Source organism: Barbus barbus (genome assembly GCF_936440315.1).
Source record: "Barbus barbus genome assembly, chromosome: 13".
In the NCBI taxonomy this organism is placed as follows: domain Eukaryota; kingdom Metazoa; phylum Chordata; class Actinopteri; order Cypriniformes; family Cyprinidae; genus Barbus; species Barbus barbus.
The window spans coordinates 15259944-15287580 of record NC_136741.1 but is presented as its reverse complement, the minus strand read 5'-3'; the positions used below and the strand labels follow the sequence as shown (position 1 = coordinate 15287580).

Genomic DNA, 27637 nt, shown 5'->3' with positions numbered 1-27637 from the left:
AAACACAATGCATCATTTAAAATGCAGGTAAAAAAACCAATATGGAAATTTCTTCCATCTTAACATACTGTAGTAGATTGTGCCCTATTTTTACAGACTTTTCTTGGAGTGTAGCATACTAACTATCTACTACACTGCTTAAAGCATAATTGTTGAGAATGTGTAGTATTACTAGTTTACTAGCTATTAAAAAAACGTATAGTCATTCAAAAAATTGCAAGTGTTATTGCACTCTCTTAATAATACTTAGTTTTTTCTAAATAAGTTGCATAGTGTTGCTTTAAAGATAACATGATATACATACATAACTGCATTTAAACTAAATTGAGGCATTTAAACTAAAGGCACAAAAATGTTTATAATAAATATTAGTACTTCACTACAACATGCCTAAGCCTCATGTCTGAAGTTGATATAAATAAACCTTCACAAACAACTGTGTCCTCACTGTTTCTAATCAGGGAGGTCGGATTGGTGAGGAATCGCATTTGATTGGTCCTCCTTTCGCGGATACCGTAGGACTGGGAGGATGTTACGTATGTTGTTTTTTTTTTATAAAGAAATGTACCGCTCAAAAGATCACGGCTAGGAATGATTTGCTAGACACTGTCAGTATGTCATATATGCTCCCTGTCGTTTTGCCTTTTTATACAGTGTTTCTAAGAGCCATGTCTTGCAGAAGAGGAGCTTTAATTGTTCTCGAGGGAGTAAATAGAGCCGGGAAAACTACACAATGTCAGAAGCTCGTACATGCTTTAGAGCAGAGCGGACGAGCGGCAGAAATTATGCGCTTTCCAGGTAAAATGACTTCCCTCCGCTTGTCTTTAGTTATCCCATGGTAAACCATTTTGTGAAGCCTTACCTTTACAGACTCTTGATACTGAAATATTAAAATGATAGTGGAGCATCCTGTAGTCTTTATAACTGTCACCAAAAACAAAACTAAAAGAAGTGAGCCGTTTTGCCTGGATCTAATGATATAAAGAAGGCCGTGATTTGGCAGCTCACTGGGGTTTGAGAGACAGCCTTCATCCGTGTCAGTGTTTTTGTTTTAACAGACAGGACCACTAAAATTGGTCAGCTGATCAGTTCATACCTGGAGAAGAAGAGTAATCTGGAGGATCATTCTGTTCACCTGCTGTTTTCTGCAAACCGATGGGAAATGGTGTAGGTTATGTTAACATTAATCTTGTAAAGTGCATGGGAAACTGAGTTCTCGGTTACAGAAGGGGCCGTTCACATATCCCGTGTTTCTTATCAAGCCCTCATTATTTTGACTCCAGTAAGAGGAACAATGCATGGAGATGCTTGGAATAACTGGTAAGCATGATACTGTTTTACATTAATGTTTACTAACTGGTGTATCAGTCATGCTACCCGTTACTTTTTCTTTTCGAAGATCAGATTTTTCAGTGTCATGCAAAATGCATTTTTTTCTCATCAATAGTATTTCCTATAAGTATTATATATAAAATGGTAGGGAATAATGCTCTGTCAGTCAATGACAATTGTTTGCAAACATGTAATGTTCCATGTATCTGTCCTCTGAACATTAATCATTATGTTTATTCAGAGGATGAGGGCAGAAAGAAGTGGAAATATTTGAGGGATAAGTATATAAAGGAGAGGAAAGCAGAAAGGGAGAAGAGAAGTAGCTCTGAGGGAGGAAGTCAGAGGAAATGGATGTTCACGAATGCTCTCAGCTTTCTGGAGCGATTTGTGAAGGAGAGGCCAACGTCATCCAACATCCCACAGGCCTCATAGGCTCCGAATGTAATGAGGTAGCTTTCTACAGAAGTTTGGATACTATATAGAAAGTACGGGTAGCTGTCAGTATTTGGATAATTGAAATATGCAGTATTTACTTGAGTAAAAGCTAATACATAATAACATACTTTATCAATCTTAAGTCATGATTTGTTTTTCTGCTAAAATAAACTTTCTTTTATTTACAGTCAAAGTGAGGGCCTCATTACCTTGACCCTACTTCCTGTAGAGCCAGAGCCCCTGGCATCCACCAGCAGCAGCAGTCAGCCAGCAAACATCCAGTCTGTGTGTCCTACACCTGTCACCCAGGTTTCTAGATGTCCCTCAATGGGAAAGAGGAGGAGAAGTGCAGAGCCAGACCTCTCTGAATTCCAGAAGAGCATTCTAAGTAACCGGAGTAAACCTCAAGACTACGATGAACTCTATTTCATGAGTCTCGTTGGAACATTTAAGAGACTTCCTCTGCAGAAAAAAGCCGAAGTGCAAATGAAAATCGAGCAAGTTCTTTATGAAGCTGAGTTTGAGTAAGGTGGGGTGGTTCGGGGGGTTAGTCAGTGGAAACAGAGGTGATTGTCTAACTCATATCCTTAGTCTAATCATTATTGTAATTTTTTTTGTTTTTTCCTTTTTTTATTAAAAAAAATTATTTTTACAATGTTAATTAATACATGTGAATGTTTCTAAAACAATTGAACTGATCAGTAAATTATAATTTGAAAAGGCAATGAGGCAAGTTGTATTAATGTAATTAGTTTATTAAGTAGTATATTACAGATTAGTTTATTCTTTGGTTATTCACATAATGTAACATTAAATGTTCTCCTGCCATGGGACTGCACCCTCGGTAGATGAGAAATACTGGGTAAATTTCTCTCTGATGGTTGTAGCTTCGCGAGAGTTGTTGCTGCTCATCCTGTAGAGATCTCCCATGCACCAGCACCACTGACAGATGAAGAGGAGATGGTCAAGTATTGGAAGATTTCTCAAATCCAAAAGTAAAAAAAAAAACTTTTGCTTTTGAATTAAGAAATAAAGATGACCAAAAAATTTTGAATAATTTGTTTATTTAACAGCTGTGGTGGTGGTTACGGCTTGTACTACCCTTCCATTCCATAGAGTAATCAGTTTCATTTTGAGAAGGGGCGATGCTGGGGATATGCTTGTCATCAATGCATCCAAGCTTCCACACTGGAAATCCTGAAGGAAATTCAGATTATTGGGTTACTTCCAGACGTCACAGAAAGAAGTTATCAAGTGGGCGTCACTTATCAGATTAGCTTCGTTTAAATCAATTTTCACACCACTGACTGACAGTCCTGTGAAACTCCTCTTTGACGGATTTGTACCCAGGAAAAATTCTCAGAATAAGTGCGAGAGGGATGCACACTTTCCTTAAAATCTGCATACAGCGGACTTATAATGTGCTCTGCATCTCTGATGTTTTAAAGTGCATTTTTCTTATTTTGCAAATTATCTTCCAATGGGGTAAGAAATTCAAAATATTCTTGTTTCAGTTTGCATTAAGATTATTTTTCTTACCCTATGGCGTACAATTTTACTTGTTTTATGTAAAATGCACTTAAAAGGAAAATCCCCCAGGAAACAAGACTAAATATAGACAATTTTTCATATATAAAATGCATATTAAGAATTTTTTTATATTTGTACTTGAAATAAGAAAAAAATACTCAGTAAGAAAATAAATTTTGCTGCGTGAATGAATAAGGTATTTAAACTTCGCTAACACTATAAAAAGTGAAGTGAAGTGAAGTGAAGTGAAGTGACATTCAGCCAAGTATGGTGACCCATACTCGGAATTCGTGCTCTGCATTTAACCCATCCAAAGTGCACACACACAGCAGTGAACACACACACACACCGTGAACACACACCCGGAGCAGTGGGCAGCCATTTATGCTGCGGCACCCGGGGAGCAGTTGGGGGTTCGGTGCTTTGCTCAAGGGCACCTCAGTCGTGGTATTGAGGGTGGAGACAGCGCTGGACATTCACTCCCCCCACCTACAATCCCTGCCGGCCGGAGACTCGAACCCGCAACCTTTGGATCACGAGTCCAACTCTCTAACCATTAGGCCACGACTTCCCCCACACGACTTCCCCCCAGGAGGCAGGGGCAGGAGACCGAAAGAAACTCTGGGTTTCCCGAAGAAAACCTGCTCCCGACCAGGTTAGGTTCACAGAGTAAATTACTACGGTAACTGGCTCGGAGTAGAAGTTACCTCTCTTTCAGAAACGGGCTTGACTTATCCTGCTTTCTCGGTTTGACAAACCTCCCATTTTGAAACGGAAAACCCAGTTTCCCTCATTTCAGGGTTAACATACTTCGAGTTTTCACTTGACCCCCTTTCTGAAACGGGCCCCAGGAATGGCTCATTCATTATGTGGATCAACCCACTTATGTCAACCAATCAGTCTGTTTACTTACTTCAGGCCTCTGATGAAACAGAAGTTGGAACAAGGAATCAATCTAGTGGTGGACCGCTATGCGTTTTCTGGAGTTGCTTTCACTAGTGCCAAGCCTGTGAGTGTTACTGTTACTCCAATACAGGGGAAAGAAAATATTGTATTAGTTTATAAAGTATGATCATGCACATTACTGTTTAAAAGGTTGGGGTCAATAAGATTTGAGAGAAATTAATGTAATTTCATGTGGCAGTAAAGACTTTTGATAAGTTTATATAAATTAACAATATAAATATTGTATTAAATGCTGTCATTTTGAACTTAATATTCATCACAAATCAGAGAGAGAGGGGAAAAAAATTAATGTCTCTCTTTTTGTAGAGACATTAATTTAGTTGTTTTCTATATGTTCAGGGCTTCTCTCTGGAGTGGTGCATGAATCCAGATATTGGACTTCCAAAACCAGACCTGGTGATGTTTTTGCAGCTCAATCCCAATATGGCAGCAAACCGTGGCGAATATGGAATTGAACGGTATGAAACCAGCACCTTCCAACGGACAGTGCATCAAAGATTTGAAGAGCTCATGCAAGATGCCTCAGTCAACTGGAAGGTTGTTTATTTTGTTTTGTACACCAAATTATTGTAAATTTGCAGTATATAATCCTCAAATTAGTTTAATCTCGGTCTTTCAATCTCTAGGTAATTGATGCTGCAAGGACCATAGAAGAGGTGCACAAAGATATTAAGGGTTTAAGTGAAGACATCATCCGTTTAGCCCAGAATCAGCCAGTTGGAGAACTGTGGAGGTGAACGGATCACCTGAAACTTTTAATATACATTTGAATGTTTTTTCTGTCACTATGTGGAATAGTACAGAAAATACAGAATTATTGTTTTAATTTTTTTAATGCTTTGATTAAATAAATAATCATAAAATAAACTTGTGTACAGAGATTTGAAACATCAAGACAAAATAATTATTGTATAATTACACAAGCCGTCCTACCCAATCTGCAAATGCCCAACCTTCCTTGGTTGTCATTTACAATTACATACAGGTCCAAAACTTCACTGACTTTCATTGGTTGAGAGTAAATGCTAAATCAAATCTGATTAGCAGGTCTCCAGACCAAAACCATAAAATGTGTTATGGCAAACCTGTGTTTTAAGTTAAGGAGGTAAAAAGGCACCATATCACTTAAAAATTAATCTATAGTGTTAAGACTCAATATGGATACACAAATGCGACTAAGTACATACATACTGATGATCCTGAGTGCCTGTGACCATGACACCTGACCTCGGCTCACTCAGGGTGACACAGAGCAGTCAGCATAGCTGTGTATGAGGAAAGCTGTGTGTTTGACGCAGGTGACTATGCCACAGTGGCTTTGGACGTCAATGGTATCCTTCTCTTTCCTCTGAAGAGGCTCTACCACAGAATTTTGAAAGTCTGGCAAATGCAAACGCTCTTCACAAGGACAGGATTTCAAATTCTTCATCCTCAGAATCAAAGAAGCGTTCGAGCCGGTCTGAATCCGAAAAGTCTGGTAAGGAAAAATGAAATATAATGGTGTATATTTATAAATGTAACTCTTTGCAAACTCATACAATTCTGAATTCATGAACAAACAGTATGAGAGATTACCTGGAGTGAGATTAAGTACATCTGTGGTAATTAGATGAGATGGCTGACTGTCTACCAATTCAAACATAGGAAGACCTCTACAGTTTGAAACCTGCACAAGGTAAACACAAAAACAAAGAGTGGGCCAGAGGTACAAACATGAACTGAGGCTACTAAAAATGTTAAAGTAATTTATGGCTTAAGTACCTTACGAATCTGTGCACACCAGTCATCAAAATCATCCTCTGTTTGACAGAAGAAGCCCTGATGGATCAAATTTGGCATAGATGATATTGTTACTCAAAGGAAATTACTTTCTGCAGCTTTTAACAACAACAACTGTACTGAACAATTAATTCCCAAAATTTCCCCAGACAAGTGAGCATGTTTCACTCTTTTGATTAGGCAACTGTGGGGAAAATGGAATAATAATCCCAGAATAAATACATATTCCTCTTTATGTAATAACTAACAATACTATGAAATCTACAGCCGTTTAATGTGAATCAGTTACTTATTGAAAATGGGGCTCTGTGTTTTCCCACCGATGCGACTATGCACATTTACATGTATTGTGATCATGATTTACTATATGAATACTATATGCACACTGGAGTCGGTAAGATTTTTGTAAATATTTTTGAAAATAGTAGTCTCTTTTGCTCACCAAGGCTGCATTTATTTGATCAAAAACAGTAATATTGTTAAATATTATTACAATTTAAAATAACAATTGTATTTAATGTATTTTAAAGTGTAATTTATTCCAGTGAAGGCAAAACTGAGTTTTCTGCAGGTATTACTCCAGTCTTCAGTGCCTTCAGAAATAATTTGGTACTCAAGAAACATATTATTATTATTATAGCTGTCCTGCTTAATATTTTTGTGGATACCATGATACATTTTGGATTGGACTGGATTCTTTGATAAATAGAAAGTTCAAAAAACACAATTTATATGAATTACATTTTTTTATTACATTATAAATAAATAAACTCACGTTTGATCAAACTAATGTATTCTTGCTGAATAAAAGTCTTTTTTTTTTCCACCAAAAAAAAAAAACATCCTAATCAAATTTTTTATAATTGTCCTGTATATTATTTTGACACTGACATCATATTTCAGGGGAATTAAACAGCTGTAGTCATGTGACAATTTTTAGCAATTACGTTTACTTAAAAATCAAGAAATCTGGAACCAATTTATTACTGACAATTATGTGTATAATACATCAATAATACATATTTTAAGATCATTCAAACTGAAAAATACATTTTGGTCACAATGTTAAATGTTATATGGGATTAAAAGGGTTTAATCAGTTAAGTACTACTGGGTGAATGTAAATGATACTGAAATTGATCATTTTGTCTCTTACACAATAAGCTCTACTTACAACAGCAATGGAGGGGTCAAGCTCACAGATGTGCATTCGGCAGGGAGGGTGCTGGCAGTGGTAGGAGTCGTCTAGGAACTGACCATCTTCATTTGGGTCCACAGCTGGCTGAGTGGTATGAGGGTCTAGATAAATGAGCTCATGATCTGTAGGGTGCGCATCAATAAGAAAGGATAATGAAGCACTTTGAAACACAATATACTTCCGTACAACATTTAATATTTATATAATCTGGACTAAACCACAGATAAACCTTCTAGCTACTACAGTATAACAGCAGTGGTTCAGATAAACAAAGATGTGTTTGTATTACTTTAATAATAGGGTCATTCCGTGTCAACTCAACCAGTGGTCCCCGGCTCAAATTTTTGATTTTGTCAATGTTTTTTTCTGAGGAGAGATAAACATGTATAGTGATGAAAGCCAAAAAATGTTGTGTCATGGATGAATATTTACTGAGTAATCCACTATTTTGTAGGCTGTGGTTAAAATGGCGATTTTCAGCTGAGATTCGGAGCCAAATTTCAGGATGGTAAAAATGACTTTAGAAAGATTGCAGCATCATATTATTTTTACACAGAGATCAGTATGTCTATTAGTAAAATCTGTTGACTTTAGTAATCTTTGTTGCATTATACAGTACTGCTTGAGAGTTTGTGCACCCTTTACAATTTTCTATATTTCTGCATAAGTATGACCCAAAACACATCAGATTTTCCTGAAATTAGATCCAGAAGTCCTGAAATTAGACAAACCCAATCAAACAAATGAGACAAAAAAAAATTCTTTGTCATTTATTTATTGAGAAAAATGATCCATTGTTACATATCTGTGCATTGCAAAAGTATGTGAATCTTTGCTTTCAGTATCTGGTACCAAATTATCAGCTAATCCTAGAGATTCACATACACTGGATCATACATGTTTGAGTGCCATAAATATTCTTTTTCCAAAATGTGCATGTCTGTAACTCAAAGTATTAAAAATCTTAATATCATCAGAAAATGTGTTTTCTTAATAAACTTTTCATTTGTAATCTTCATTTTTAAGGCCCTATATTATTCGATTACAGAGATATGGGGAGCCCATGTGACTCAATGTTCAATTAGTTTAATTTTACCCATTTTCAGTGGCTGAAAACCAAATGTGGTCACTCTGCATTCAGCTGATTATTTTTGTATTGAAAGAACATAGGCTGAAGAACAAAAGCCCAGTATGGTTCAGTCCCAGAGATATGGGGAGCCCAATATGATTCAATGTCCAAATTGTTGAATCCTACCCATTTTCAATGGATGAAAGCCAAATGTTAATTTGTGTTCATCTAGTCATGACTTTTGACTGCATGTATGCAAATAATAACAGTAACCCAGGGTTTAGGAATATATATAGTGTGACATGTCAGATTACGAATAACCAAGATTAATCGTTAACTCTAGGTAAAGTATGAAGAGAGTGAAACATAAAATAAGATTACGTAGGATCCCATTTACCGGAGGTTTAGAATTACACAGTTCGAATTATTTATTAAACATTACTTAAATGTTTCAAAATTTGATTTACTATCAGTGATCCCACCCCATGCCCCTTAGCAGTAGATACTACTTGATCTATGACTATGCTTCATATATTATAACAATAAAAAAGAAAAATAAGGGTGGGCAAATCTTGGTTTATCGTAGTGAATGGAATGACTACTGAGAGCAAGGTAATGTGCCTCTGCCTCAACTTGACCATTTCAGTGTATTTTTAGCACTCAGACATAAATGGGTCATTCTGTGTCGACTCAGAGATCCCCGGTTCAATATTTTGCTAATGTTTTTTCTCAAGAAAGATAAACATGTATAGTGATGAACGCCAAAATATTAAATGTCATGGATGAATATTTACGGACTAATCCACTATTTTGTAAAGGGGGGGTCAAAATTTTAATTTTCACCTGAGATTCAGAGCCAAACTACAGGGGGTTAAAAATGACCTCAGAAAGATGGCAGCATCATAATGTTATTTTTACACAGAGATTGGTAGGTCTCTTAGTAAAATCTCTTCAGCAATCTTTGTTGCATTATGTGCCAATGGTGACCATTCAAAAATGGGGAAATAGCACTTTTCAAAGGAAGAGCAAGTTTTGAGAAAGGCCTGCAACTAAAAAAGTATTATAGATCTCTTAATGCCCTTTTAGATATCGGGTCTTAAGAAACTTTCCTTGTGGCATCTTCATTTTTAAGGCCCTATTTGATTCAGTTCCAGAAATATTGCAATCTTAACATGGCTCCAAGAGTAAATCATTACACATTTTCTGTGAACACTTTGCATTCAGATGATACTTTTATTTTTCATTTTAAAAAGGAAGAACAAATAGTGTTGAAACTGGAAATGTATCTTATTTTCCTCTATCAAAACATACCCGTCTGAGTACCATAATATTCTTTTTCCGAAATTTGCATGCTTGTAACTCAAGAAGTATAACAAAATCTCAATATTAATTTAAATTCTGGTTCTTAATAAACTTTTTTGTAGTCTTCATTTTTTAAGGCCCTCTATGGTTCAACCCCAGAGATATGGGGAACCCAATGTGACTGTGACCAATTTGTTGAATTTTGCCCATTTTCAGTGTTTGAAAACCAAATGTTAGTCACTTTGTATACAGCTGATACTTATTACATTTAAAAGGAAATATCTGAAGAATAAATAATATTTGTTTTATGTAATTGTTTTGATAGCGGGAAACAAGCTACAATTCTAGTTTCAACATTAACATGACATTTAATATTTTGGCTTTCATCACCATATGTGTTTATCATTCTTTAGAATATATTCAAAAATGTGAGCTGGAGAAATGACCCAATAATAGCATATGAAAAAATAATTCAATGCACAAAGCACATTGTGATTAACAAACAATGTTTAAATGAATGTAGTCTGAGATGCACAGTCTTTCATCAAGCAATATTTTTGTTTGTGGTTTTAAGAATAAGGACATGTCACACTACCTATATATATATATATATATATATTGGCATCTATGTAATAAACTAGCTTCTACCATGCAACTAGACAAATTTGCGACAAAATACCATAGACGTTGATTGGGCACACATTATTTTGTTATGCTAATATAATAATATAAAGATATGCGAAGAGTTTACTAATTTACTTACTTTGCTATCGGAACTGATTTTTTTATAGTTTTAGCTTGAAAAACTCTGCTTACCTACAAATCCAATGAAGTAATGAGCGCTGTTCGGCTTCCCACCTATTACTCCTAAAGACTGAGGCATCATGAAGCATTGCTGTGGATAAGATATAAGAAAGAAGTCCAACAGTCAGCAAACTTGAATAGGTGATCATTAAAGCAATAAAGAATTAGTATCTTACTCAGACTTACTGTCTGATCTTAACAGTTGAGTATTTTATCTATTCATACGACAGATAATTTACCTTGAGTGGTTCAATATAGGCTTCGTTGATGTCACTGAGGCCCAGTCTTAGTGGAATCAGCAGAACAAGGGGTTTCCACAGAGCTGTCTCCTCTTCTGCCAGAGCGCAAGCCCCTTCCAGATCGCCATTCATTTCCCGAGGCTCTTCAGATGCCGCACATGCACCCCTGTCAAAGTCCAGCCACGGCATACACAACCTCTCTACAGACAGCCAAGAACAAAAAACATTAAGTCATTTACTCTTACAGCCTTAAAAGAAAAAACAACAACTATTCAGCCTGTAAAATTTTTTCACAATTTACGGTCTCAAAATGTATAACATCTTACAACACTTTTCCCAGTGCATGTTTACATGTGCAGCAGGTTTTGCATAGTTGAGCTACATTTAACATCTCTCTGTGCAAGTACCGATGACACAACGTGTAATCGAATATTTGAAGGATTAAATACACTTAGTACATCACCAGCACACGATGTCAAGCTGAGCTACTATTACATCATCTACGTCTGACTTTGTAAAAAACAAACTGGCATTATTTCAGTTGGATTAAAGTATTTAAAAATTATTGTTTTGTTCCCATTGAAAAAAAAACACTTCAATTAGATGCCATTGATAATGATATCCATGGAGCAATGATCTTTGAGCTGTTGCATAAAAAAATATTTTTGAAAGGGTTACAAATAAAGCTTATTTATAAAAATAGAAAAATGTCATTAGAAGATGCTACAAAGACATAAAAGATGTTGTGCTGTCATTAAACTGAAATGAAATTTTCTACCTCAATCTGAAATATGCAATTTGATGTGCTTTTTAGCAGCAGGCACTGGCAATCTCCTTAACATTGATGAATGCTGCATAGCACCTGGAAATTTTAGATAAAAACCTACTCCCTTTTGGCAGAAACTATAAACTGAGGACATTTTAGTAGGACAACCCAACGCACACAGCCAGAGTAACACTGAAGTGGCTTCAAATGAAGAAATTGATGCCCTTGAGTGGCTTAGTCAGAGTCTTGACCTCAATCTCACTGTACATCTCTGAAAGGAGGAACTGCTTCACTTTTAGTGCTTTTGCAAGGAGGAATGCGCTAATTGTGTTCCATTACACTGTGCAAAATTTAAAACAAAAACGAGAGTTGTAATAATATATCTGAATGTGGTTCAACCAAATACTAAAGAAAGGGGATAAATACTTGCTGATTAATTAACTTTTTCACTTCTGCAATAAACAAAAGATGATATTTTGAGGAATGCTGAATTTACTTCCATTTTATGGACAATTTAGCCAAAACATTTAGAAAAATATTTTCCTTTATGTTCCATGAAACAAAGAAAGTCATACAGGTTTGGAATTACATGATGGTGAGTAAATAATGACAGAATCATTTTTTTGGAGTGAACTATACTTTTAAATATACTGGCTAATTTCTTCATGCTTTTGGCTACTATTAAGAGTAATATATAGTCAGCTCAAATCCATTCCCAGAATTCCACAAATTCCCCTCTAAATGCAGAAAAAGCAAAGGTCTGCAGATTCCATCTAAGCCTACTAAAGATGCACTATGAAAGAGAACTCACTGATTTCCTCTATGACCACAGTATTGTCCATAGCTACATGAACTGCCAGTCGGCTCCAGGTGTCAAAAACTGCCAGTTTCCTAGATGGGCACAAAGTGTATTTGATTTTATGCAAAGACAGTCAAGCAAAAGTAGTTTATTTGAGGATTACTGAGCTTTAATAACATTTTCCGGTTATATTATGTAGTAAAAATCACAAGAAGCAAAGGAGAATGGTGATTTAAAAAAAACAAAAAAACTAAGTATTTAATTTGACTTGGCCAACTTACTTGAGTACCTGAGCCACTGTATTTGGACCATACCACTGGCCTATAGACTTGCCCTCACCAACACCCATTTGAGCTGAGGAAAACAACAAGCAATGTCAATGCAGTAACTTACCCACCAAAAGAGTAACTTTAACACGATTCCTATAATATGCAGGCAGCAGGTAGATGATGAGTAGTACCTATTTGATGAATGGAGTAATAGCTGTCCTTCTTGTCAATGAAGGCATTGAGAATGCTGATATATTCTGCTCTCTGCCGCTGACCTGGACTCCATGTCCAGTCTAATAAAAAATACAACCATCTCAGACAACAGCAGACACCATAATCACCAACCTCAGAACACAGGTTTGTCTTACCTCTACCTAAGTGCCTGCAGACCAAGGCCTGCCCAAGAATCATCTGTCCACATCGAAGCATGCAGCCCCAGCCGGTGTCTGAAGTGGGCCCAGTGCCCCCTGTAACATCACATCCATTAACAAACCACCTGTAAATCTAAACAGACTATCCAGATGAATAATTAAATGCAGTCATTGGACAGTGAGATCAAGATTGAGGACTCTGACTCTCACCAATTGGCTGGAAGTTCTTTCTGTACGTGAACCACAAACGTGAGGTGACGTCTGCCAGAATCTCATCCTTCTCTGGGACACAAAGAACATCATGAAACAAGAGACAAACACAACAGCACAAAACCTTCGATGTCTCCAATTTCCTTACCTGTTAGAGCGCTGAACTGTTTTCCCAAAATCCAGACAGGCTCGGAGGTCTCTGGGAAATCTTCGATCTCTCCAAAGCGCAATGAGTCGTATGTTAGAGTAGCTGTTGAAAGAAAAGCCAATGGCCAACTGGACGTTCAATAACTTACAGACTAACAGCAAAAAAGATCTTTTGATTGAGTGAAAACAAAGACATTGTTTTCAACATCTTTTCAGTTTTTTTAGTAGGCCATCTATATGTCATTATTTATTTATTTATAATCATATTTTTTCAAACAATGTATCCTGAGAGAGATGCACATTGTCCAATGCGATTAAAGACATACAACAAATACATTTTAACTTATCCAAGCTAATTTCTGTTACTCGGGTTTTAATTTTTACATATGCATTTTAAATATTTCAAGATTTATAAGATAATCCTTTATTATGAATTAATAATGACTAAAACTATATTTATAAATTAACCTTAACCTAGCTTAATAGTAATTTGTCATTTTTGTTGTTATCCGATTTAACTAATATTAACAAGTTGAGCTTTATTTTAAAGTGGTAAGTTACCTGATTTTTTTCACCAATTTTACTGTCTTTTTTTTTTACCACGGTGTACGTGCAACTTCACGTTGTCCCATAAGTTTCACGTTTTTTAAAACGGTTACAAAATTGTTAATTCTAATGGATGTCATGCACCAAAGGGTTATAGACATGAAACAGTATGTTAAAGTCCCTATCCTATTGGCAAACAGATTATTAGAGTATGCAGAAATGGATGATGTGATGTCCAAAACTGCTCAAGGTAGGCAGCTGACTAGACTCTAAAACACAGCCAATACAGCCTAACAGTTCTGAAGGGAGCCAGTAGCATTTTGGTGCAATGACATCTAGAAAACAATACTGTGTCCATCCCTCATCTGACAGCAGACTGCTCTGGTTTACTGTCCAGTTGGGACATCTATGTACCATATTTAACGACAAATTTCCAAACTGTAGAGGTGGCCTCTCCAATAACAGGCGCGTACTTGGTTGATGATAGAAGAATTCTGCTTTTTAACAATTTCATGACATCTAGACAGATGACCAAAATGTAAAGGAATTGTTTTCTTACCTGCATCCATCCCGACAGTGATTCAGCCTATCTTGTTTGTTGAGTGTTCCTCACACTGCACTGACCAATAGAAAAGCACTTCCGCTTTGGTCAGCATGCGTCATTACTGTGATAACCAATCAGATCAATTCAGTGAATTTGGTGGTCTTTTTGACCAATAGAATTTATCCAAAGGTGGGACATGTTGTTCTCTAGGAAGTGGATGTAAACAAGCTAGACTTGCAGTGTTGGCAACTTAGCAGTTTAGTTGCTAAATTTAAATTTAGCAACTTTTCGGACGACCCTAGCAACTTTTTCTTTCAAAAGCACCTAGCAACAAATTAAGCTATTTTTGGAATTTATTTATTTGGCAACTTTGACAAAATAAGTGACTCGAACAATAAAAAGGCACATTTTCCATCTAAATTACACAAAAAGAGGAAACCAAAGATGCATAGCAGTACACACATCACGTGAATTAAGTTTAACTTAGTTCAACTTAATAATAATGATAATTTAATAATTGTTCATTTATGATACACCTTGTTAGTAGCTTGTACTTGAGACTGTTGATCAGTTAGTACGCTGTAAGATAAATATCTAGAAAAGTGGAAAAGGTATAGTCAGTTTCCAGGACATTATCCGTTATACAATTATCCATTTCCCATTGTAACCCGAAAACACAATGTGTCATTTTAAATACAGGTACAAAACCTGTGAAAAATCAAAATCCCTTCATAGTAGATTGTGCCCTATTTTACAGACTTCTCTTAGAGTGTAGCACACTAACTAACTGCTAATAGACTGCTTAAACCTATAACTGTTCATAATGTGTAGCTTTACTAGTTTACTAGCTAATAATAATAAAAAAACTTAAATTGTAATTGTTCAAAAATGTTCAATAATTATTTATATTTTAATATTATATTATGCATCAATATTATTTTACGAACAAATCTAAATGAACATAAAATATATTTTTTGCTGAGATTTGATGTAGAGATAATGCATAAAAAGTATAGTCAACTACAAACACCTGCAAGTTTAAAATCCCAGTCCGTGCTCTTGTCTTTAACTTAACTGTTTGGAATATGATTTTTATTTTTCCTTTCATCAACCCAAATTGAACAGATTGGGCGATCCACCTTTCATTGTCTTTGCAGTCATTCTTGAGAAGTGGGTGCAATATTGAAAAAATAAAACCAAATGAAACTACATTTATGTATGTTATATGTACTAAGCTACTGAGCTATGCTTTGATTCAACCTCCCAACTTTTCTCTTTTTTTAACAAAATGCGCTTTTCACCTTGGACTGTGTAATATAATTTCAACTTTAACAGCATTCAAGATGTTTTGAACATTTTAAAACACATTCTCATGTTAGCCGACATATTATACTTCCACATGTGACCAACAATTCCTCACAAATATAAAATATCATAATAAAATATTCCTCTGACGGAGGTGACACATCTGACGTTGGTGACGAAAACCTGAATTTGTAGTCTTTTTAACTATGAAATACATTGAATCAAACAATTACTGTATTAAAACAAACACAACAAACAGTGAGTATGTTATTGTTTATAAAGCTTTTATTCAAGAATTATTGGAACACAAAATCTGACGGCGTTGACAAATTTGGCATTTCAAACAAATGGAGTTCACAGTAGTAGCCATTGTGTTTTTTTCTGTTGATGCTAGATGCTAATGGAACCTGCTTCAGGAGAATAAAATGATCTAATATTTCAAATCATTTCCTCAGAAATTGGAAGATGGTGTTGACATATCATTGTTGTGACCAGGAAATATTAACATTAGGATTTAAAATATTCTAAAACTATAAAACTGACCAGAGTCTGTATGTAAGCAGAGGAGGATTGTGGCAAGGGGGTCTCTAGAGTGACAGCTGCCCCTGATATACCCTGATTTTATTACATTTTAATGAATGTCTGATGGTGTTGACAAAAAATGGGGACACAACTTTGAAACCTTATGAAACATGCATGTGTCACTGAAAAACAACCTTGCTTTGATATGAGACATTATTAAGTGTTGCTTTTGATAAAACAAGCTCATTTTTATCATTAAAAAACATTTTTATCCATGTTATAGCATATGAATGATTGAACTCTTCTCTGTGGACACGCTGTTTTAGCTGTAATGAGAAGACAATAATTGTCATAGATTTCACATAATAATGATAAAATGAAATTTAAGGGGATAATTGTGTTAAATACATTTTATTATTAACAATTAATTTACAATTGAAAATATTTGTCTTTTTTAAATCTAATAGCAGTTACAATTGCTGGACATGTTTTGTCCCATGTCTCAAGAATGACTGTTTGATTATTTAACTAAATATTCTTCATCATCTGACTGCAAGTGCAACAGAAATTATGTGACAGGACGCGGACGTCATCCCTCTTGTGTGTGTTAATGTTTTATTAAAGCTCAGAAACAATATACATTGTTATCCAAAAGCACTTGTGCAATGGAAAATATTGTTTTCCTATACGTTCTATTGATCAAATATGGTCAACAAGCAAGTAACAATTGTTTTATTGCCAAATAAGTTTAAAGAAGACATCTCTCACCTCAATGATCTTTTGGTAATTCTCATTCTGAAACTCTCACACATTTATTCTGTAACTGTGATTATTCCAAAGACTTTTGGAAGCAGGTATCGATGATGATTTTTGATACATTCTACAAAGTAATTAAAATAGATGAATATATGATCCTCTCTTTGGACTGTAATACTGGCTCCAATATAACTGATAACAGATTAAGGGTAATAATTCTTCTTGGGAAGTTTATCTGAAGTAATGTCTATTACGCCCTCCTTTAGGTTTCTCTGTAAAGATCTTAAAATATTTTATGGCTTATTTAATTGTATGTAGGCCTACTTTGAAAAAAACATAATAATAATAAACAGAGAGTAGAGATAACAATGACAAAAAGGGGAATTAAATACATTACAGATTCAATCTAATGAACACATATCACGATAGATATTTTCATAAATTAAGAACAATTTCAAGTAATCAATAGCTTAATTTTATTTTAAATGCCATCCTCACAACACTAGTCTTTGCGCTTCGTCTTTAAAGCAATAGGCACCTGTAGTTCCATTTAAAACCACTAGGTGTCAATGAGTTATCGCAAATCGGAACTAATCACGCAGAAAGTTTAATTATAAATAGTAAGTCAAGTTGACAGTATTAGCCATATCAAAAAATATGCTGGATCATATTTCGAAATATTTGCTCTAACATTTATCTTAATGAACACAGAATATCATACTCTTTCATGTCTTGCCAATAGCTATGGTCGTGTGTAAAACACGCTCATTTGCATTGCTATGCTTTGTTTATAGGCCTTCATTTCTGTGTTGTTCTCAAAGTCCGAGTTTCTTTGGCTGGTTCTGGGTAAGTGAAACCACATGTTAAGAGTGATCACCATAGGAACAATATCTCTAACTATGCTATCTGATCTAAACTGCATCCTCCCACTCGCTTTCCACCAATTACACTAATGTTGTGTAGAATTATCAGCATGAAGGATTTATTATTATGTTAATGGTTTTTCCAACCCGGAGTAAAGATGAGTAAATACTTTAAATAATATTATATTTATATTTTTTATTTTGCATACATTCAGTGTAGCATACACAACAATGTGTAGTTTTCAACTATTTTTGTATAAACTGAACTATACAAGAGAACAAAATAACGAAACAAACAATTATAAAACACCAAGTTTTAAGTTATACTGATGGCTCCATGATATCGCAGTTGTTCAAGGTGGCATCAACAACACCACATCTAAGTTTGGGGAAAATATTACACAGAAAAAAAATAAATTACAAAAAAAGAGAGAGACAACACTATGAAAAACAAAGTGACAGGTTCTGACTTGAAGAATGGTATGAACTGAAACGTTATATCTATTTTTCATTATTAGTCAACCATAATCTACTTTGTTTTCACTCTCCCACAGTCATTTGCATACAGTAGTTTGGAGTTTTTACTTGGGAAATACAGGAAAATAATCCAGATATTGATCTCCATTTCACACAGATCTGTTTTCTCATGAACTCCTGGTCATTTTTCATAATGCATTGTGGATATCTGTATTTTGAGATAATCAAAACCACTTGAGACAGTGAAAAATGTAATAATAATCACAGAAACTTTCTGAATAGACAACATTGGTCCTGAACGCAAACACAAAGGTCACAATAGCTTCCTCTCAGCTGTGTCCTGCCGGCCTTGGTATTTTGCATATCAACATTAGGTTCAATAAAATTGGTAACAGCAAGGAATGCCTAGAGTACAAGAGGCCAGGTTAAACACACAACAAAGCCTTAAAGATAACGGTTCATCCTGGAGAGCAAGAATATCCTTTTAAAGGAAAAGTGCAAACTTTGTGCAAGTGTAAACGCATCAAGAGCAGTGAAAGGCTTAAGCAGTGACTAGAAACCCCTTCTGCCAGTTTTGGAAGAGTCCAGCTGTCCTTCACTTGTTTGTGCTTCTCTTTATTTTTCTCTGAGCAGGTAGAAGACCACAGCCTTGAGGTAGTGACCGCAGGCACAGGCAGCTGCCACCAGCCAATGAGAACAGAAACTGGGATCTGTATTGACTACACACTTTGTGATGTCCGCCTGTAAGAGAACAAAGAAAATATTTAAATATCAAATCAACATACTCAATAGTGCTGAAAAAAACACTATTAAAATGCAACATTCAGATATGGAGCTTGGCGTTTAAATTTCATCTGGCAATAGGAAAAGGAAAATGAACTTTTGCACTGAAGTATGTACCTTTTAGGCCAAAGCCAACATTGAATAGTCTAAACATGTTACATTTCAGCATGCAGCATGCACCAGGTTGGCCAAATGTTATAAAAGCTCCAAATTAGCTGAATACACATTCAGATTATTGAAGTTCAGTTTGTTTGGATTTGGCTCATTTCACCCACACAAAATAGATCATTTAATATTATGCTCACCAGGGCTGCATTTATTTGATTAAAACAAATACAGAAATATTGTGAAATATTATTACTATTTAAAGTAATTGTTTTCAATTAAAATGTAATTTAAAATTGTATTTATTTCTGTGATGGAAAAGCTGATTTTTCAGCAGCCTTTATTCCAGTTACATGATCTTTCAGAAATCGCTATAAGAAGCTGATTTGGTACTCAAGAACATTTCTTTTGATTATCATCAATGTTGAAAACTGTTTTGCTGCTTAATAATTTTGTGGAAACCAAGCTACATTTTTTCCAGAATTTTTAATAAATAGAAAGTTCAGAAGAAACATTTATTTGAAATATATTTTTGTGACATTTGACGTTTTAATGTCACTTTTAATTATTTATTGCATCTATGTTAAAGTATCAATAAAAAACAATCGTATAGTTGTTCTGGCCAAACAGAAGCTGATTGCACAATAGTATTACATCATTTTTAAAGACTGTTGATAATTTAAGATGTGAAAGAGAAATTCAAATCAAGAGACGACTCGAGATAATGAAAATGAAGGCACAGAGAGATGGGGACATCCCTTAATTAGGAATTGTAATTAAAAAAAATACTGAGTGGTGTTTTTGTGTATCTGTGTGTGAATAGGCCCTTCATTCAGCTGCCAGGGCAATCCCACAGAGCAAAACACGCAGAACGGCACGTAGACACAAATACCCACATATTCACATCAACAACATGGAAAATACCATCTAACAGTCTCTGCTTTATACTATACAGACTTTAGTACTCCAGATGATAAAGTCCTTGTTTTCAGGTTGAGTTCAGTCTGTGGGTGTGCCCATTTTGAACCGCAGTTGCAAAATCAGGACACTCCCAAGAGAACACCTTGAAAAAATGTTGAGAAGGATTTTGCCAGAAGCAACCATTACGACTTTCACTTACCTAATTAACCAAGCCTTTTTTCACGCTGTACCTCGACCAATAATTTGAAAGTTGATCCTTTATCATTTCTGAATGTGTTTTCTTTGTGTTTTCACTTCTAAATATGTGACAGAACATCAAACTTGTTGACCTAGAAAATCAAACATAACTGTATTCTAATTAACTATGAGATTCTCCCAAGAATTATTTCTTATATTACTAATTTTTCAACATCTTATTACTCACATTAAGAATATTAACAATTTTGAAATTAAGACTTAAAAAAAGTAGTGTTTTTAAAAGTCTAAAAAATTAATAAAATACAGTAAAAACAATACTATTGTGAAACTGTATTAAATTAATACATTAAATTAATTAAGAGTTTATAATAACTGCTTTCTATTGTAATACATTTTAAAATGTAATTATTCCTGCGATGGCAAAGCTGTATTTTTGTTTCACGTGATCCTTCAGAAATAATTCTATATAAAATTATTTGGTGCTCAAGAAACATTTCTTATTGTTATCAATGTTGAAAATTGTTTTGCTGCTTAATATTTTTGTGAAAACTGTGATAAACCAAAATTGGTATTGCAATTAATAAAAAATAAAAAAAGAAAGTGGCAAAAACTGGTTTCAGTATTGATAATAAGAACCATTTTTAATAATTTAGCACAAAAATGATCATATTAGAATGATTTCTGAAGCATCATGTGACACTGAAGACTGGAGTAATAGCTGCTAAAAATTAAGCTTTGCCAACACAGGAATAAATTACATTTTAAAATATATTAAAATAGAAAACAGTTATTTAAATTGTAATAATATTTCACAATATTACTGTAATTTTTATCAAATAACTGCAGCCTTGGTAAGAATAACAGATATCTTAAAAAAATAGTAAGTACTTCTAACCGTTATTATATGGCATTTAAATATAATATATGAATTTAATTACCCCATAAATGTCTTCATATGCGCCAAAACTATTGATTGATTTCAAAAGGTTATAATCTACAAAATCACAAGAGCAGATTTAGAAAACTTTGAGGAAATTTGTTAGGCATAGGAGTTGCATATAGCCCTACTGTAAATGAAGGCAGCTTGTGATGACTCTGGCACAGTGCCATGTTGAATCTGCCTAAACAGAGACAGTCTAATGAGCACAGACACTGCAGACATGCCCTGCCAAAACAGCCACACATACCAGCACAGCTCCTCATTCGACAGGATCGCTGAACTGTGCCTTTCTGAGAGATTGATCAGATTCCCACCCATAAGCTGCATGAACACTGCACGTTCTGTCTAAATACTGGACAAAGATGGAAAGGCAGAAGCTTGGCTTCTTTCTGGGCCTTAGCTCAAATCTATAAACACACAGCACAATGGTACTTTCAGTTAAACTAAAAAAAATAAATAAAAAAATATCGTCAACCAAAAATGCAGATTCTGTCATCATTTAGTCAGCCTCATGTAGTTCCAAACCTGTATGACAATCTGTATTCTGCTGAACACAATAGAAGGTATTGTCAACCAATTTTGATGATCACTCACTTTTATTTTATGGACACAAAAAGAGAGACATTTCTTAATTTCAACTGCCATAACTCCAGTCTTCAGTGTCACATGATCCATCAGAAATCATTTTTATATGATCATTTGACAAAGTACATTTAAAAAAATTTCCAATTTTTTCCCACCAGTGAAAAATAAGGTGTTGCATCCATTAAAAAAAAAAAATCCACAAAAACAACAAAAAAAACACTGCAACAATATTACAGTAATACTACAACTGAAGTCAGTTTCAATCCATCCAATACCAATGAAATATTGCGACGTTTGTGTTTGTAAGACAGACCAAGTCCACAGCATGATACGAGAAACGTGAAAGCAGTGACAGTTTTTGTTACACGAATGAAAGGTCTGCTAAACATAAACTGATATGGACAATGGCGAATATTAGGAAATTGACTGCTAACTGCTATGACTGAGCAATCAGAATCAAGTATTATGCATGTTTGGGCCAGGAGCACGATAAAAGCATACTTTTTTGTTAATGAATTGTACTGAATTAATGGATTTATTGCTTACCCAGCCTCCTCTCCTCTTTAACCATGACACAAGGCTTTTGCGAACAAACTCGCCCATGCAGTCGACAATAGTGTGCACCATTGCTGGATGCCCATGCCGAACACAGTCCACAGCTAGAGCTCCGGCCACAGCATACAGAGACACAATCTTCCCCCATGTTACACCTGTAGAGAGAGACAGATATAATCCAACTGAATGTCTGTCCTTGTTCACAGACGTTTATTCATAACATTTAAAATGCTGCATTGCAAGATCATATACTGTTAAATCTCCAGTGTTGCCAGGTTTGTTTGACACAGGCAAAGAGGTAAAGTGCTCCAGCTAATGCATATCAAGCATAATCAAATCATTTATTTCCACTGACAGTACTGTATATACTGTACAGTATGTGCGTGTACTGGTGGAAGTGTGTATGAAAATCATAACCAGGTAACTCATGAAAATTCCTGATAATCCCTCCCTATTTCTTGCAGAACATTATTATTGTTATATAACTGCCAGACAGGCCATCAGCTGGTGTGTCAGCTAGAAAGACACAAGCAACATTTTATTTTTTTTAGCAGAACAAATTCATGTTTGACTTGTGACGACAATCTCAATATACAGTGTATGTGATTCAATGTGGATTGTTCAGTGCATTTAACAGCGTAATGACTTCCATAGTAGTTGAAAAGCTACAATTGTTTTGCTTTCCCTCCATCTTAAATGCATTAGGGTCATGGGTCTGAATTTAATGAAAAGGCTCCCTGTACTATCATGTTTTGTTAAACAAGTGGGCATTATTATTTATTTGCGCTAATGTGATAAATGGACTCCTAGATACACTAACTTTTAAACTTTTCAGCCTGGAATGAAACTAAATGTAATAAAGATGCAATCCCCCGTCTGGAAACATCAAATGGCCAGACATAAACACATCAACCCAGGAACCTAATCTGAGACTAGCAAAGACAGGAAACACAAAGGCAAAAGGAAACCATATTGAGGCATATGAGAGATAAAAGCTGATTTGAAGTTCAAGATAAAAAAAACATTCCCTCCCTCTGTCTCTTGTAAGAACGTAACGTCAAGTTATACAATTCAGAGGGAATATTTTACAGTTTACAGCAAACTGTTTCAAATCAAATGAAGACATGGATTAAATAAATGTAGATGCACATTTTTAATAAATAATAGCAATAACCATTAGTTGACAAATCTACTCACACACCTCAAAGTTAGCATTTTCCCATTGGATTTTTCCATTCTAGACGAGAGACTAAATGTAGGCCTAATTTTGTAAATTGCTTTAATGGTTTTGATTTAATCGAGTATAAAAGATCTGCTGAAATGCTTCCTCTTGACAGAATCAGCTATAAAATTTAAGTAGATTAAGTTTTAGTACACCAATGTATTAGAAAAACACCATTTCTACAGCATAAATTTCCTAAGCCAAAGTAAAACATGGAATCATTTTCATTTCTTTTCAAAATGTTATGCATAACATCTTTTTACACCCTAAATATTTATTTAGGGTGTCACCGAGTCCAGCGAGGAATCTTTGTTGTCCTGCTTTGACTAACATGAGCAATTATGCTTTAATACTTAAAGAATATTTTCCTGAACACATGAGGTGAACACGTTACAGCACATTTTAAGAGCTGCTCAGGTTGAAAAACAGACCACGATTTACTAAACTCCAAATATGGGAGGTCAAATAAGGGTTGAAGTTATATGAACTAAACTGAATCCCAAGGGCTTGTGATGTACAGTGTGCAGCAAAGGGAATGAAAACTTCCATGGTGCCCAGACACTGTTTACTTTCAAGAAAAAATCCATGTTTTATGGTGACGAGATTTCTCTGGTCAAGAGCAGCACCGTTTCTCTGTGTATATATAAATGTCAGAATGGATTCATTTTATCCTCTCTCAAAGAAGTGTATGAGCCACTAAACGGGGTAGTTCAGCCAAAAGATTATTTACTCACCCTGTATAACCTGTATAACTTTATTCTAAAAGATAACATTAAAGATATTTTAGCAAATGTTTCAGTTTCTTCTCCATTCATTGGAACTCAATGGCAACCAATACGGTTTGGTTACCAACATTTGTCAAAATATCTTATTTTGTGCTCTCACAGGTATGGAACACCATGACAGAATGTTCATTTTTTTTGGTGTGCTATGCCTTTAAGGAACTGTGGACAACATCTCTGAAACCAGATGCACCGACCAATCTGATGACAATAAAGAGTGTTCTGAACTAAATGTAAGACAAAGCATTGACCAACCTGTAGAAAAGATTTCAGCAGCAACGGCCAAAAAGGCATCAGAGACTATATTCTCAGATGCAATTGTGATGTTGAGCTGTCTTGCTACGTTGCGGTACACATTGGGTCGCAGGTACTCCAGCTCATCACCTAGGAGACAGAGAGATAAATGTGTTTTTATTTTCCCTTGGTTTTCTCATCACAGAAAGAAAGTCTGTCTAGAGTCGTAATGAATATAACCACTAATTCAGAGAAGCTTGACAATGACAGTGCAAAATTACTGTAATCTATTAATAGCATTGTTTGTATATTTTCATCATTTTTTCATATAAGAAGCCAATTATATTTCAATGTCCTGATTATGAAATTGTCTGTTAAAGGAATAGTTCACCCAAAATGAAGATTTGCAGAAAATTACATTACTTGCTCAGCAATGGATCATCTGCAGTGAATGGGTGCCGTGAGAATGACAGTTCAAACTGCTGATAAAAACATCACAATAATCCACAAGTAATCCACACGACCACCAATTCCATCAATTAACATCTTTTGCTAGTTTATGAAACAAACCCATCATTAATGCATTTTAACTTTAAACCAAATGATGTCAAATCTGTTCCAAATGAACAGAAACAAACTCATCTACATCTTGTATGGCCTGAGGGTGAGTGAATATCCCTAAATGTTCATTTTTGGATGAACTATTCCTTTAAATAAGTCTTCAGCTATGTCTCACCGACCTGAATCATCTGTCTTTATGCCAATGATTCAGGCGGGTGAGGTGTCTATGCAAGAAGTACAGGGCCTTCAGAACAATTTAGGGTTAACCTGGTTAAATGTGGGTGGGAAACACTCAATCATTCTTGTGATAATTATCTGCATGTTTGCATGCTTTGTCCATAAAAAGCAGTGCCCCCCCCCAACTGTTGCACAGTTGTCTCAAATTAACATTTTCGTGCTTTTCCCTTTTAGGAGAAAACAGGTTCTTACAGATGAGAGTCACTCAGAAGACAGGCACGTGGTATATGTTTAGGCAACTCGTGTGTGTGTCTGATCAACAGATGATGTGAGATTAAACGTCATTGATAGTCATTACATCCAATCTCATGAAAGGGCTCAGAATGTCCAACGGCATGAAAGGAAAGAAGAAAGGAATGTAGAAAATAGCTCAACATGGTACAAAAGGCAAAGTACTTTACAGTGGGTGAGACACAGACGAACCTTGTAAGAGTGTTGTAAAATATTTCGCAATCGTATGGTTTGGCTTTGAGGAAGCTGAGAAACATGTGTTTATTTTCATTTCTGAAAGTTCACAGAACATTCATGAATGCCTCGCTTTTTTCATTTATTTTGGTATGAACCAGACACACAGCACAGCTCCAGAAAGAATGAAAATTGACAGGGAGTTCTGTGCAGTTTAAGCTTAATCTTAAAATCTATAATATAACCTCAACATATCAACCCACATTTCAAACAGATACTGTAGATAAGTATACAGTAGCTTAGTGTATGATCTTGTATTCTCTAGCTAGCTCTTCTCTCTCTCTTGCTGTGTGTGTGTATCTCTCTCTCTCTCTCTCTCTCTCTCTCTCTATAGACAGACAGACAGACACACACACACACACGTTGGCTTTTGTGGTTTATGGGGACTCTCCATAGGCGTAATGGTTTTTATACTGAACAAACTGTGTGTGCTATTGCCCTACACCAACCCTACACCTAAACTTAGCCCTCACAGGAGACTTTGTGCATTTTTGGATTTAAAAAAAAACACCATTTAGTATGTTTTTTAAGCCTTTTGAATTACGGGGACATAGGCAGTGTCCTCATAAACCACCTTCATATTGTAATACCTCTGTCATACCCATGTCATTATACAAATTTGTGTCCTCATAAACCACATAAACATGCACACACACACACACACACACCATGGCAGTCCCCATAATCAATCATACCATGGCAATCCCCATAATCATTCATCATAAATGTACACATGTAAAACGTCAGATGTCTTACCCAAACACAGAAGAACTGAAGACACCTCAGCCAGTGTTCCTCCAGATCCATGCTCTGGTTTAGACCATCCGATTCCAGCTCGATGGAGTCTGGAGTGAATGTAATCCCTGCACAAGACTTTAGACTGAGACACGAGCTCCTTATCCGTGGGAGAGCGATCAAACACCTCCATGACTTCAGCCGCAAACACTGAGGAGCGGCGCAACATCTCCATGCCCTTCATGAGTGGAGATCAATTACAATCAGATGACAACCTCCACCTTTATCGCCGTGTATGGAAGTGTTTCTTCTCCACCCTCTTCTGTTTGGTCTGATGGCGCCCTAAACGATCTGCATAAAGAAGAAAACTCGCGTGTTTTACTATATAGAAGAAAAGACTCGCTCTCACCTTCTGCTGGAATGAACGTGAACCTGATAAAAGAGCAGAGAATCAATGATCAATTACCTTTGCTGTTTCTCGAAAATCATTTAAATCCTCAGATTGTCTCGAATATTGACATTTTTTAACAACAGCGAAGTGTTTTCTCTGCAGATTTGTAAGGTGTAGTCTGCTGTCAGTGAGGCAGTGCTGTCTTTGGTCTGTTTGGATGGGCTGCACACATCAAGTCTCCTTCTATGGAAAAGCTCTCCGTTAAGACGGAGATTACCAGCTCTGTTATGGCTTTAATAGTCCTCCCTTCTAGGAGAGCTGGTGTTTAGAAGAATTGATGAATCAGCCCGATCTCACGGCAATTCGTACGTATTTTACGTGGTGGCTAATTCGACAAACGTAGAAAACCAACTTCTATCTATCTATCTATCTATCTATCTATCTATCTATCTATCTATCTATCTATCTATCTATCTATCTATCTATCTATCTATCTGGATAACTGATTACATGTAGCCTAATCTGAATTATGTAATCAGATTCCAAAAAAATTGCCTAAGTATAGGCTACTTTTAATCAGATTAAATTACATTTTGTAATACTTGTAATCAGACTACAGTTATCATTGCATATTCAATAGCAATAATTTCATAATTTATTGATTCTCCCCAATTCCTCTTTTTTATCTTTTAAA

The 27637-nt window shown here is 35.4% G+C and overlaps 3 protein-coding genes and 1 long non-coding RNA gene across 8 annotated transcripts; 2 read left to right on the top strand and 2 right to left on the bottom strand.

Moving 5' to 3' along the window:
- Positions 1 to 453: 453 nt before the first annotated feature.
- Positions 454 to 5122, top strand: LOC306879342 (thymidylate kinase-like; the record flags this gene model as incomplete). 2 transcript variants are annotated; one of them, XM_079432192.1, is made up of 6 exons in its annotated part: positions 454 to 536; positions 655 to 798; positions 1059 to 1167; positions 4216 to 4306; positions 4603 to 4800; positions 4890 to 5000. In XM_079432192.1, the coding sequence occupies exons 1-6, from the start codon at positions 530 to 532 to the stop codon at positions 4998 to 5000; spliced, it is 660 nt and encodes a 219-aa protein (XP_079288318.1). In that variant the 5' UTR covers positions 454 to 529. The 2 variants fall into 2 exon arrangements, with proteins under 2 accessions (XP_079288318.1, XP_079288317.1); XM_079432191.1 differs by lacking the exon at positions 454 to 536 and having other exon boundaries at positions 545 to 798; positions 4890 to 5122.
- LOC306879343 lies at positions 1278 to 2819 on the top strand. The gene is made up of 3 exons (XR_013785003.1): positions 1278 to 1320; positions 1574 to 1781; positions 1956 to 2819. It is a non-coding gene; the product is annotated as an uncharacterized lncRNA (long non-coding RNA).
- Positions 2509 to 14387, bottom strand: LOC306879341 (cysteine protease ATG4B-like; the record flags this gene model as incomplete). 4 transcript variants are annotated; one of them, XR_013785002.1, is made up of 16 exons in its annotated part: positions 2509 to 2709; positions 2869 to 2964; positions 4211 to 4322; positions 5451 to 5737; positions 5839 to 5929; positions 6025 to 6081; positions 7217 to 7362; positions 10428 to 10506; positions 10655 to 10854; positions 12232 to 12311; positions 12501 to 12573; positions 12680 to 12781; positions 12857 to 12955; positions 13070 to 13141; positions 13218 to 13319; positions 14322 to 14383. XR_013785002.1 is itself a non-coding variant. In XM_079432188.1 (13 exons), 13 exons carry the CDS (start codon positions 14329 to 14331, stop codon positions 5664 to 5666), a joined length of 1185 nt encoding a protein of 394 aa, XP_079288314.1. In that variant the 3' UTR covers positions 4987 to 5663. The 4 variants fall into 4 exon arrangements, 3 of the variants coding, with proteins under 3 accessions (XP_079288314.1, XP_079288315.1, XP_079288316.1); XM_079432188.1 differs by lacking the exons at positions 2509 to 2709; positions 2869 to 2964; positions 4211 to 4322 and having other exon boundaries at positions 4987 to 5737; positions 14322 to 14387; XM_079432189.1 differs by lacking the exons at positions 2509 to 2709; positions 2869 to 2964; positions 4211 to 4322 and having other exon boundaries at positions 5073 to 5737; positions 12863 to 12955.
- Positions 14388 to 17955: 3568 nt separating this feature from the next.
- Positions 17956 to 27431, bottom strand: LOC306878991 (bcl-2-related ovarian killer protein homolog A-like). Its single transcript, XM_079431640.1, has 5 exons — positions 27019 to 27431; positions 26574 to 26903; positions 24576 to 24704; positions 22308 to 22471; positions 17956 to 18970 (listed from the first exon to the last, which is right to left on the bottom strand). Exons 2-5 carry the CDS (start codon positions 26794 to 26796, stop codon positions 18845 to 18847), a joined length of 642 nt encoding a protein of 213 aa, XP_079287766.1. The 5' UTR covers positions 26797 to 26903; positions 27019 to 27431; the 3' UTR covers positions 17956 to 18844.
- Positions 27432 to 27637: the final 206 nt, after the last annotated feature.